Source organism: Lissotriton helveticus, chromosome 2_2 (assembly GCF_964261635.1).
Source record: "Lissotriton helveticus chromosome 2_2, aLisHel1.1, whole genome shotgun sequence".
NCBI classification, from domain to species: Eukaryota; Metazoa; Chordata; class Amphibia; order Caudata; family Salamandridae; genus Lissotriton; species Lissotriton helveticus.
The window spans coordinates 247,026,715-247,040,286 of record NC_136060.1 but is presented as its reverse complement, the minus strand read 5'-3'; the positions used below and the strand labels follow the sequence as shown (position 1 = coordinate 247,040,286).

Sequence of the window (13,572 nt, the reverse complement as noted above, 5' to 3'; positions counted from 1 at the left end):
AGGGCCTGACATGTGTTCCCCAGGAGGTGAGTTTCCTGCAGTAGTACTGCGTCAGGTTGGTGTCGTCTAATGAACTGGAGGACTATGGTGCGTTTGAGTTTATCCCCAAGCCCATTCACGTTCCAGCTCAGGATCTTGAGGCTTTTCTCCCAGCGTCTAGCCATAACCGTGACTGTGTGAGGTAAACTGTGGCCGCCTTACGGCGCTCAGGCCAAGTCTGACAAGGAGAACTACACATGACCAGAAAACACTCCCCCCCCCCCCAATTGCCTCCCCAACGGTGATTTGTAAAGCAAACAGAACAATCGTGTGCGGAACAGTGTTGCACAATCCCTTTCTCAGTCCGTAGAACCCCCCCCCCACAATGAACTAGCCCCCCACCCTGCCCCCTGCTCCGTAGGCTTCAAACTACCCACAACCCCAATTAGCAGAGCGCCTGTCGTCCCCATCCCACCCCGGAGAGAGTAAACCACTTCCCCCCCGAGGAACTCTGGTAGTAGGCGCGTGTGCCAGTCCCAACTCCAGCCGCCCTTCCCGTGTCCCCGACACAGAAGTCCCAGTAGTTTACGGAGATGCGGCGTTTAGCCCAGTAATACAATAGTCATGGGTAAGTGTGCCCGCATCCCAAAGCAGTGTAGGAGTCTTACCGCTGTGGATGCCAGCGCAGTCACGGCCAAGCGGCTGGTAGATACTGTTCGACGCCTCACCGTGCTGCGTTGTCATGAGGGGAATCCCAGCGAGGACTGTTGGATCTGGAGCGCCACGACCTTTGGCTCTGTTCGCCCCCTGCAGCTCCCCCATCCGCCGACCCGGGGGAGGGGGCCCCCGGTTCCCTCCAGGCGTCTCGATTCTGCGCTGTCCGTGCCTCCGGCGCCTGCTCGTCGAGCCATTCCTGGACCGTCTCCGGCGAGGTGAAGAAGTGGGATTTCCCACCAAATATGATCTTGAGCTTAGCAGGGTAAGTTGGTGTTTTAAAGATATATGAATCATCTTTCAGAGACAGGGCGATACACAGGTTTAAGACATCTGTTAAAGTGTTCATGTTTGTTCCTCGGGGGCAGTGTTCAAAGTGAGGACCTGGCCTATTTCCACAACCCAAAGATGTCGTTGATGGGTCGCCACAGATATGTGTGTTAAAATCGCCGACGATTATTTTATCCCGGGGCAACTTTGCTGAATTGTCGTAGAGATAGTTTTGGAGTTTAACGATATTACATTCTCCTGGTGATGTAACAGAGTTGTAAAAGTTAACCAGAGCTAAAGTTTTATTGCCCTTCCTGAGCTCCAATATCTGAATGTTCCTGCTGTCCTGCTGTATGTTTTTTGTCTGAGATAGAAGGGACAGACTGATGAATATTGCTAGGCCTCCCTTTGCCCTTCCACTAGATGAGGGAGATGCATGGACAAAGAAGCTTTGGTATCCCTCGATAAAGATGCTGTTATCTACGAGCCAGGTCTCCTGGAAGCACAGTATGGTATAATTTCTGACCAAAGTTACCCACAACGGGTCGGTTACTTTAGCTGCTAGACCTGCGATGTTCCATGACAGGATTTTGATGGAGTGGATCTCGTTGAGATCTATCACAGGCTCTGTGATCGTATTAGTTATAGGCTGCAGTTTTGAGATAGCATAACTTACTGTGTCAATCGATTGGCTTCTAGTTGTGAATAAGGGATGAAGGACTGTAGAGGTAAGAGAACTACTTGCTTCAGGTGTGGAAGGAGTAGAAGCGTAATCTATGGGAAGACTCTCTGGGGAGAGTGTTATCGCCGTTGTTACTGTATTGGGTACACTAACACCTGAGAGGTCAGATGTTATTACGGGATTGTCCTTGCATATTATGTTAGAGTAAACTTGGGTATCTGACTGGACAAATAAGGGATCAGAGAATGGGATAAATGACAGTCAATCCACCTCATCCAGATTATCATAAGGGTATAGAGTGTCGTATCTATTTGAGGTTGGGAACCCAAGATGGTGATTGTAGGGCGAGTTAAAATATCTGTAATCTCGTGACTGTGAGTATTGGATAGTTCCTGGTCTCTCAGGTATTATTTGGGGTAGGTGGCTGTGTGTTCTGCCATCCCATGGGTGGGCATTAGTATATATATCAGGGTCTGTAGGCATCCTTTGATTTAACTCAGAGGGGGTGGGCCGAAATTGAGGGTAAAGTTGCGGGACAGGAAGCCCTTCTTGGCCATAATAGTGTTTATTATTATTTCTATGGCCGTCTGAATAGTGGGGGTAGAAGTAGCTTAGGCCCATTGTTCGAATCAGGCTATTTGTTGCAGAGTTCCTCCAATTTACAATAAATTTCGCCGCTCCTTTACTTTTAAAAGTGACCACAATACAGTCACCCTCTGTGGATTTGAAGCGTGTCCCCACCCAGTCTACTCGCTTCACTTGGGAAATAGTTCCTATTATGTTGGGGGGAAGTGGCCTGTGGGTGGTTAGCCATTGCATCACCTTGTTTTTTAATTCTACATAGGATTCCCCCCTATTTTCCGCCATTTTAGGTACCCCAATCATAACTATTGTGTAGGGGTTGGACTCAGGTGGTAGATTTATGTGGGTAGGTATTCGTGTCGAGGTCGATCTGGGCTGCGGCACCCTAGTTGCTTTAGTAGAGGCATTCACTATTGGTATAGTGGGGTGTCTTGGTGTATCAACAGAGGTCAGAATTGCCTCTGAAGGAAGAACCTCCGTAGCCCATTCACTAATGTCTTCATTCTCACGTATCTGTATTACTTGCGTGTTAGTTTTGGACGCAACTACAGTCGTCGCTGGAGTGTGTGTTGTTTGTGAATTTAATAATGGGTCATTGGGAACAGGACCCTGTTGCTGTGTCTTTGTCTGTTTACCATTATTATTTGATGGGTTACATGAATTTTTGGCAGCTATTGGGTTTTTTGCGTTAAGAGTTGTGCTCGCCGGGACAAAGGTAGGACTTGTATTCGGCATTTTTAGCAATTTGAGGATGCTAGACGATATTTCATTTTGCGCTCTCTCGAATTTGCCTAAAGCCTTCTCGATATTGGCAATCTGTTGACTGATAGGTTGTAAGAGAGATTTAACCAAACTTTCGATCTCACTCATTGAGGGAGTTTTAATAGTAGCTGTCTTAACTATATGCCCTGTCTGCTCATTGACCTGGATCCTCTCCAAATTGTTTTTATTATTTCTGGATACATCTGAGACCTGAGAGATAGACAGAGGAGACCCCGTGGGAGTGAGTTCAGTGGGTATCCTCTGAGTTAGTTTTTGCCACATATCTCTTATTGAGCGTTTCGGTTTGTCTGATAGAAGATGGATTTTTTTCATGCGGTGTTTAATTTTACGTTTTTTCTTGATGTTCTTAGAGTTCCTGGCCTGATTGAGAGTTTGAGTTTCTGGCAGATGGATTACCGAAGTGTGGCTCTCGATTAATTGGGCTTTGGGATCTGGAGACGATGTTTGTACACAAATTATATTGTTTCCACAATTAGTTAAAAGCGTGGGACTACTCTCCAGTGTATTCGCTGTAGGACCAGTGAAAGAGGATTTTGGCATACTATCCTTGACATGCGACCTCGGTAGCTCCAAAAAAGATTGCATCAATAGAGATTCCTGTGAGTTAAGGGTATCATCCATATTGTGCGTGTTGTTTATGGTGTGCAAAGACAAGTTCGGAAAACACAGGTCTGGTGTCAGAGATAGTCGTCTCTCGGTATCCTGAATGGAGTTGGCCACTACGTTAATGGTTTTTTGCAACATGATGTCGATGGCAGTTATAGTGGGTAGTGGTGTACTCACAGTTTTTAGTCTGGTGGTAGATCTTGTTGCCATCGGGGTTTTCTGTGCCTTGGTCATCCTTGTTCAATATATGATTATCTGCCCTCCGTGAAATCTTAATGTTACTTGACGTCGGGAACCCAACCGAAGAACTTAAGGGGGTGGCCCGTCCCGGCCACTACAGGCCTCGGAGGGCCACAGAGGGCCCGCCCTTTGCCCGGACTTAGCCCCGGCGCGTCCCGCGCGCGTCCTCGCGGGAGGAGGGACCTGCCGGGGCTTTATGCGCCGCCTGGCGCGCTGGTGGATGTCGTCGCCGCCTCCCCCTGGAGGCTGCTGGAAGGTGTAGTCCGACCGGCGGAGCCAAGCCCGGCCGGTCGGTGAAGCAATTAGGTGGCAGAGCCAAGCCCGGCCGCTGCAGGGAAAGGTGGGTGTCCTCGTCGTTCAGGGCGTCACTCTGATTAATAATCCGGCAGCTTAGTTCTGTGGGTTTCAGGGGACTCGGCCCCTGCCGGGGCTTTATGCGCCGCCTGGCGCGCTGGTGGATGTCGTCGCCGCCTCCCCCTGGAGGCTGCTGGAAGGTGTAGTCCGACCGGCGGAGCCAAGCCCGGCCGGTCGGTGAAGCAATTAGGTGGCGGAGCCAAGCCCGGCCGCTGCAGGGAAAGGTGCGTTGTTGTTCAGTTGTTAACGAAAATCTTGAATGCATAATGAAATGTTCTGAAGACTTGAGGAAGTTAAGAATTATGCATTTTGCTGTTAATTCTCTGATAACTTTGCACTAACATTACTTGGTAATTGAAAGTAAATGTTTCATGTGTATTGGGTTTTGAATATTTTTGTCATATTTTGTGTGGAACGGAATGTGTGCCACGGTGTGATCCTAGCTCCTGATACCACCACATACAGCAAAGTTATACTTCTGATTGCAAAATGATAATTAAAGACTGCAGAATGTTCTTGGCAAAAAAACAAAGTGGCAGATTTCATGAAGTAGGATGCCTTTTCTCTTGAAGAAATGTGCCCATGATGACTGGGAAGAGTGCTAGATAGCACGGTTAAAGAGAACTGAAGTTGGAGCGATTGGAGGAGATAAGTGAAAAGATTGCTGTAGCAAAGACAACTGTCTAAATGTAGTAAACTATATGTAAGATGGGGCTGACCATTAAAGAAGATGATTAAAATGAGTAGTGAGGACATTCTAGGAGGTTAATAATCATCTGAGGGAAGGAATAAAGGTTTTGCTGAGGAACAATAGGTGACCGTTTGCTCACATCTCTGGAAAAGAGTTTAAGCCAGAAGGGGGCAGAGACTGCTGTTAAATGTCATCAGAGGAGTTCATTCTTTCTTAGGAGCCCGGTCCACTTCAAATGTCTCTCAGATATTTTCTTGGGACTACCTATAATTCACAATCTAGTCAGTAAGGCTTTCTCAACCCACCATTGTGTTAACCATGTTTTATTTATGTAAAGTATTCATTTCTGTAGTTTGACTGCTGCGCCAGTACCATGTATATGATGTAAGCTTCTGCGAGGTGGACAAGGCTGACTCGTACGTCTGCATCCAATATATTAATTATTCACCCTCTACTATGTGGCAATAGAACGCAGACAAATGATACTAAATAGATGTTTCATTTGCTTTTGATTCACAGCACCATTCTGTTTTGTGTGCGTTTTTCATACCCACATAACTACAATAAAAAGTACACGCAAACATATATTCATCAAATATTTTCATTTATATATATTTCTACAGGCCAGTTGGGAGAAACGAGTTTTGAAGAGTCTAAACAGTATGTGCACAGAACTCAGTATTCCATTAGCAAGGAAGGTACAGTATTGTTTACTTATTTTCTTACTTGTAAATTCCAAGAAAAGCGGCACTTCTTGAAGTGAGAAGTTAGGATTGCTAATCAATAGTGTAGGAACACTGATAAAGCCAGCATGTATCACTTTTGTATGGACCGTGCACACAGAGCTTTTTCTTAGGTTATGTTATGTTGGTTGTGGATTGTGATGATTTGTATGCGACCCATGTATGAACGTAGTTTAAGCATGCTCAGGACTAAGATGGGCAAAACAATTCGCCGAAAAGTGAACTAGGCGAAAGTAGGTTGAAAAAATGACAAAATAAATTGAGTAGGATACTAAAGAAATAGAAGGATTGCTTTTCTATTAAAAAAATGTTTTTATTGCGAGAGCTCATCAATTGTAGAATCCATTAATACATAAAAAAGCAAAATCAAACGTAATTACATCATTGCCATCCTTTCTAATATTAAAGACTGACTTCAGAATATGATTATTATAAATGAACAAATACAATCTAAGACATTTAAATCATATATGCATTTTCACGTAAAAGCCCCCCTAACTTACATTAGTAGGACACCTAACTGAAAATTCCCTATAATTTTAGAAATTTCCTACATGACCCGGATCTAAATGCATATCTCTTTTCCGACTCCTTAATCCTATTCAGTTTAGACCATAGATGTTGAAACGTTGGGATTTCCACAGATCGCCACTTTTGACGGGTTAAGGATCTAGCTAATAAAACCACAATATAAAATAGTTTTGTTTGTGGCAGGTTGGCTTTTAGGTCGGTAAGTATCCTAAAACTGCTGTCTGAATATACGATGATTGTTGTAATTTCAATGTATGAGTGCAAAATGTATTTATATTGTCCCAAAACTTGCACAACCTTGAGCAGCCCTATATAATATATGTCCAGTTTCCCCCTCCCTCTATGTCACACTTAAAACAATTTGCTATTTTCTGCCATTCCTAATGCAATATAGATGACATTTTTTAAAGAAATGTAAGGTATTTTATCAGCTTTTTTTATGAGCAAATAAAACATCTATACGAGATCTAGATATACTGTATTTACCAGTAAATGAAGGTGGCTTGGCCCTTCCCGATTTGAAAGAATATTATTTTGAAAACTTTGCACATACGACCTGTAGACTCCATAAATCTGTAAACATTAATAGGTATTATTTTTTTATATTTCATTTATCAAGAATACAATATCACTGACTTTATACATCTAACGAAAACCCCCCAAAAAGTCAGACATAAGACTTTACAGTGAAATATTGAACAGAGGCAGCAATTGTTTCGTCATTACAATATTTCCTTAATTAACGGAGCGACCTCCCTATCAGATGTGTACATTGGAGAGGAGCCTTTGGTACATAAGACTGTTGTGTCCAGGTGGCTGAGTAATGGTTATGAAAAGATCTTGGATTTTCTGGATGGAAATTGGAAAAACTGGAGTGAAATAGAGCCTAGCATTAAGTTTTGCAAAGAAGTGATGCAATGGTCCTTTATTAGAATTAGGCATTTTTCACGGAACTTAAATCCCACATACATAATTGCAACTACAGAACTCGTTGAAGATCTGATAGAATCTAACACCTGTAAGACAATTAGTAGCTGGGCTTTTTCCTTGCCCAATCATGGGGTGGCTAAACTCCTTAAAAAAGTGTAAGCAAAATGACAGTTTAAAGAAAATCTCCAGATATCTTCGTCAGCTTGGGGTAAGATTAAGAAGTTTAACTTCTCTTTCTTAAAGGGAGCCAACTTGCGACGCATGCAATTTTATACTAAGTGGCTTCTATTTAGAACCCTTTCTCTGCTCCATAAAATAAACCCGCAGATTTCCGAAAAAGAGATGGATTTCTTGAGCGAACCCAGCAAAATTGCCTTTGTAGATTTGTAAATGCAGACAACGAAGGTGTGGGCTGACCACAGCAATTCACGTTGTCTGCCAGCAGGTATTCAGAATAGTGCTAAACAAAGGGACCGATTCTGTTTGGTAAAGAAGGCAGTCAGTCATATTACTGTTTGTTCAGCTATCTGTTTTGCCACAAATCTCTGTAGAGCAAGTTTTAGGCCCATTCTGATGGGCTGCTCGTAGAAGATCCCTTACTCGAACATCTAGCCCTATCAAGATTCCAGGCCCATGCGTGATGTGCCACTCAAGCTCAAGTTTTTTCTGTGAAATCTGGGTCTTGTAGATTTGGTTATTTCATTAAAAAATAGGACTGAAAATCTCAGAATTCTAAGGAAAAAAACCTGGACTGCACCAGCACATAATGCATGGACCTGGGAAACATGACAGCTATGAACATCGTGAATTGTCCATGACTTTGCTTAGGATGACTATTTCACAGTGGTCTTTGGACTGCTGCAAAATCACAGTGCGCAGTTCACACTGCTGCAAAATCACAGTGTGCAGTTCACCTTTGTTTTTAGTATGTTGGAGGTAGATGCCTTTCCTTTAAAAATGTTTCAATTACTTGCTGGTATTTACATTACTCCTAATCCTACTCCCTCACTTGAATTCAACACCAGTGAGGCTTCCCTGCCTCCACAGACCCAATCCTAAGCCACATTTTAACTTGTAAAAGCCCCCCGCCACACCCCCTGTTTGTACCTGAAAGGAAGAACAACACCAAGGAAGGTTTATGTTTCTTTATTCTGCTCCTACGTTCATGACCGGCAGGTAAATGGCAAATTGCTAACCCTTTACAAAGATGCATTCCACTCACTGTAAAGTATGACATTCCAAATTGAACCCAACATGTCTACTCCCTTCATACAGCAGCACCTGATACATTTTAATAAACATGCAACATATAATAAAGTGCTAAACCAATAAACGTCCATAGGCACCAGAGAGCATTACATATAATGTTGACGTAATACACATAATGCAACATACTGAATATTCATGACAATGCATTCTTGTACTTGTTTACAACACTCATTTTAACTTGTAATCCAGACATTTGACAAGAAGACTACGTTTATTTTACTGGGATCCGTCGTATCAAAAGGTTTAGGTGGGATAGCTTTAGCCACCATGGCCTTGATGTCCTCAACTCATGACTACACTCCTCATTTCACACGTATTTCTCACCCTTCTTGAGAAGATTACGCAATGCATCTGTTCTCTCAGCACACCGTGGAATGAATCGTGCATAGAACTCCATCGGACCCATAAAAGACCGCAATTTGTCCTTACCATTCGAAACAGGAACCTCCACAATGGCCTTCACCAAATTCTCTTAGGGTTCAACACTTAGCACGGATAATTTGTGCCCCAAATGCTCTACACTCTCCACGCCAAACCTGCACTTCGCTGCCTTTAGAGTGACACCCTTCTCTTCTATATACTAGCAGATTGGCCTGGAAACAGGTAACACCCTCAATCTCTCTAAACATAGTATCCATTAAACGCTGAAACACTGCAGAGGCAGATGCTAACCGAAGTACATCCTCTTGAACCGAATGGCCCCTTCAGGCGTGATAAAGAAGGTAAAATGGCACAAACTCCGGTCCCAAAAAAACCTGATGGTAAACAGAAACCATGTCTAAAGTGGAAAATACCTTGGCTCCTTACCCCAGGGAAAGCATTTGTGTGATATTGGGCAGGGCATGGCGGTCGACCCAAAACGTAAAATTCATATCCCTCAAATCTACACACATGCGTAAACGTCTGTTGGGTTTGTGGGCTAAAACCACAGGAGATTACCACTCTGAACCTTCAATTGGCTAGATTATATTCTTGGAGCATAATTTGTCCAACTCTTTCTTCAACTCTGGTCTGACCACCATTGATCTCTCCTGATCTTGTGCACGCCAATACCTTGAGCTGTATTTTGTGTCTGGATTCCTTAAATTTCCCTAACTGATTCCTGAATACTTTACTGAATCTTGTTTCCCACTCACTTGCTCCCAAAGCCCACAGAGTGATACACCTTTTTTATTGTTATTACCATCTCAAATCACTCCTAAATTGCTTTGCTCTAGCCAACCCAACAAAGATGAACCATACTTGGCAATGAATACAATGGCACTAGACTTCTATAACCTCTATGGGTATCCCACCATACACTACTGGTTTGATAGCGGATTTTCTAACACCCATGTCCTTGCTGTGGAAGTTTTTCCAGTACTCTTCCACAATCAGCATAAAGGGTGACTGAGTCAGCCATCATGTTCATGCACACACCTTCCACATCAACCTGACAATAAGGTCTTCTGATGACAGAAACATTAGCAGAAACGTTTTGAATTTGATCTTCAACGTACAAGATGACACTCTCATCACTAGATTCAGAGGATCTAGAATCATCAATTGTAGCAAAAGCTACCTGGTTCTCTTTTTCCTTCTCCCTAACACAATTTTGTAACATCTTAAATTCTTAGATTTAACTTTGCTCTTCTTTGGGTTTTTATTTCCCAATCCAGCCACCACCTCTTATGGGGAAGATTGAGAAATAGACATTTGCGCCATGTAAGATGCCGTGCATTCAGTGCCGGCAGCTAACTCAATGGCTTTATTCAAAGTCAAATTGTGAGTAGTTAGCAACTTTTCTTGAACCTTCCTTTTATTTGTGTTCTCCACAACATGATTAATTCATCCTCAAAATCCTTGTACTCTCACGTCGCTTTCAAAGTTCTTAGAGCACCCACATAACTCTCCACAGATTCTCCTGGTAACTGATGATGTCTGTAGAATTTGTGTCTCTCTATGACTACATTTTTATGGGCTTTAAAATGTCCATCCAACATTTTATGTGGCGATGCATATTTGCCCACTTCATCTCCTTAACCCATAACTGTTTGATGTGGATGGTGCTTGAATATTTTCCTACCTTCTTGACCCAAACAATGTTTTCACAGCGCAAACATTTTTTGTGGGTAAAATCATCCCGATCAATGGCATCTAAATAATACTCAAAACCTTCTTCCCATTGTTCCCAATCAACAGAAGGATGAAAGTGGGGGAATTATACTCTGCAGCATACTTTTAGACTGTACAAATGTTAATGATAAATAAAACAGGTGCCATAAACCTGCCCCAACACTTTTACAAAAACAATATTTATACACCTATAACCTAAGTGATGCAAACAATTAATGACATCACATTGCAATGTGATGAGGTAGGCAAACCAAAACAGAGCAAACATTACTACACCTGTTGCCTTTCTCTTATTTAATCAGTCTGAAGATGTGCAAATCACAGCATGGATGTACACAATATTCTGAAAATATGGCCTGATTCCAAATATCTAATCAAAAAGGTGTGCACATCACCGTTAAAACAGTAGAACATGCAGATACTATTGAACAACCGTGAAAAGGTGTGCACATCACTGACTCACAGTACCATGTAACTTGATGGATACTATAGCGAATGTGGGTAACCTCAAGGATGCACAACGGTCTGCGTGTCACCAAACTCACACTGCAGGCACATATCCCAATTGAGAAACAAATACTGAAATTGACAAGTGAGCACATCACCGAAAACACTCTGACAAGGCTAGAAGGCTAGAATGCTGCTTCCCTGAAATCGTGCGAGTAGCCTGGCCCTATAATGGCCGCTCGACGCACCCAAATGCATATCTGAAGAACTGCCTGGCAGTAAGATTGCCACCTCACACAGTACCTTTATGAAGAGAAGCTTTGTCCAAATGGGTTGTGGTATGATGTGCAGATGCAGACCAGCATACCCGCCTGGCCAGAAGAACATAAAACTGAAAATGATTGTCTCCAATTGCAAAACAAAGGTATTTTTGTGGAGCAGGTCTCATACACACCTGCAGATACCGAGTTCCAAGGTGGCTGTCAGGGCAAGTCAAAGTAGTCGTATTATTCAGAAAAAAATCCAATACGCTGGATTCATAGTGATTGTTCTTTATATAAAGGTGTTGTCACTCATTTAAGAAACTCTGAGTAGGTGTGCAAAGAAGTGACAGACAATGGGGTTTCCTCAGGGCATGGCAAATTTCTGAAAGACTTGTGTCGTCTTTGAAATCAAGTTAGGTCCTTGGTCGATCTTAGGAATTACAGGCGTAATGCCTACCGGTCTGTTTTGGTTGAATGCTGCATCTGCCAATTGTCTAGATAGGAGTGTACAAAAATACATTCACCATGCAGCTTTGCCACTAGAGAAGCTAACACCTTCATGAAAACCCTTGCCAAAAGTAGAGAACAAAAAATTGAAAATGATCGTGTCCAATGGCAAAACAAAGGTATTTTTGTGGAGCAGGTCTCATACACACATGCAGATAATCATCTTGCAGATTGATTGAAGCCCAAAAAATCGGCAAGCTGCACCATGGGACTAATGGGCTGAGGAGTCACCATACAAAAGTGAACTGGCTTCATCCAAGACTTTACCCATTTTAAATCCAACACAGGTCGATAGGAATCTGACACCTTCTGCACTAGAAAAAGAATGTAGTAAGTGCCCATCCCCCCTCTGGTAACAGGACCCTAGAGATAACGTTCTTCTCGAGAAAAGTATCCATTGACTATAACAATGCCAGTCTTTTTGCCATGTGATTTGGGAGATGGGTACGACTAATTCCTGTGTTTGGCGTCACAAAATCTATGGCATTCCATTTTGAAATGATATCCGGCAGCCAACGATCTGTGGAATCCTCTTTCCAAGCCTGCCAGAAGTACTGAATCCTTCTGGAGCATCTAGAGGGAGGAAGACTAGTGAGGAACTTTTTTTATGCAGCCTTTTTGGCTTGTTTAAATTCTTTCTTCGGTAAGGAGGACTTGTGCTGAAACCTCCTTCATCTGAAGGAGGAAGGTGATGAATTGCCTTTAGTTGAAAATCTGGCCGATTTTTCCCCAAACTTCCTAGCAGTAGATTTCCCTTTATACGGTAGAATATGTGTAGGAGAGTAGGATCTGTTTCTTATAGTTACTCCCACTTTCTGCTGATGTTTCACTGTTTTTCAACTTTAGTCTGACTGGGGCCCTGCTATCCACGACCCCAGCCTAGCTGCTTCCTCTATAAAATGATTCCATGTACTTTAGGTACACTCCAGTTTGGTTACTGGGGTACCCTTATAAGTCCCTAGTATATGGTACACTAGGTACCAAGGGCAGAGGTACCCCAGGGGCCTACCAGGGGCTGAAGCATGTATTATGCCACCCCTAGGCAGCCTACCAAAATGACACCACAGGTCTGCTACAGCAGCCTGTGTAAGGTGGTGTATGCACCCCTTACTTAGATATAGGGTCCCTATATCTACCTTATATCACTACACATATAAACCTATCAGTCACCCCTATGGCAGGCCTTATCAATCCTGAAGGCAGGGTGCTGGGTTTTGTGTGAGAGGGTGCCCATGTATGGGCAGGGCCCCTCTGCAGCCTTCGGAATCTATTCTCTGAGGTTGTTCTGTGATGCAGCCAGACCATATACTCTTAAGTGCATTATAGCCTTGCGGTAAATGCTAACTTTGGAATGGCTACAAGAAAACATGTCGTGTTTGGTGTCAAACACTTTGGAATCATTCCCCCCCCCCGCCCGTTCTGGCGGCGGTGGTATGATTCCACCCTTGTAGAGGGAGAGACATGTCCACACCGGTACACCTGGTACCAGCTTAACTGAACCCGGGCATCACAAAATGGATGCCACAGACACGAGTCTGACCTCCTGCTACTGGACGAAACTCCGGCAGGGGAGGCCTGGACAATAGGTTTCCTGTCACAGGGAGGTGTCACCGCCTCCCAGACAGTCTTTAGTGTATTGGGGCTGGGTGGTGCACTCCAAGAGCGCTTTGAAGTCAACTCTGGGGCACATTTGGTGCCCCTGTGCATAGCCCAGTTCAAACTGGTTGCAGGGGCTACCAGCCCCTGCTCTGGCGCGAAACTGGCAAAGGAAATGGGGTAAGCCACCCCTCTTTCCAAACCCTCCCACAGGTGGGTCCCCACAGTTTGTCCCACCCTTTCCTTGGGTATAAGTGAGGAACATTTGGC

The 13,572-nt window shown here is 43.6% G+C and overlaps 1 protein-coding gene across 2 annotated transcripts in view; it reads left to right on the top strand.

Moving 5' to 3' along the window:
• Positions 1 to 13,572, top strand: part of TBC1D19 (TBC1 domain family member 19) — a 1,159,927-nt gene that overhangs the window by 235,459 nt on the left and 910,896 nt on the right. For both annotated transcript variants that reach the window (XM_078678973.1, XM_078678974.1), the window contains exon 5: positions 5,525 to 5,599. In XM_078678973.1, the coding sequence (XP_078535099.1) occupies positions 5,525 to 5,599 (75 nt within the window). The remainder of the gene's footprint in view (positions 1 to 5,524; positions 5,600 to 13,572) is intronic.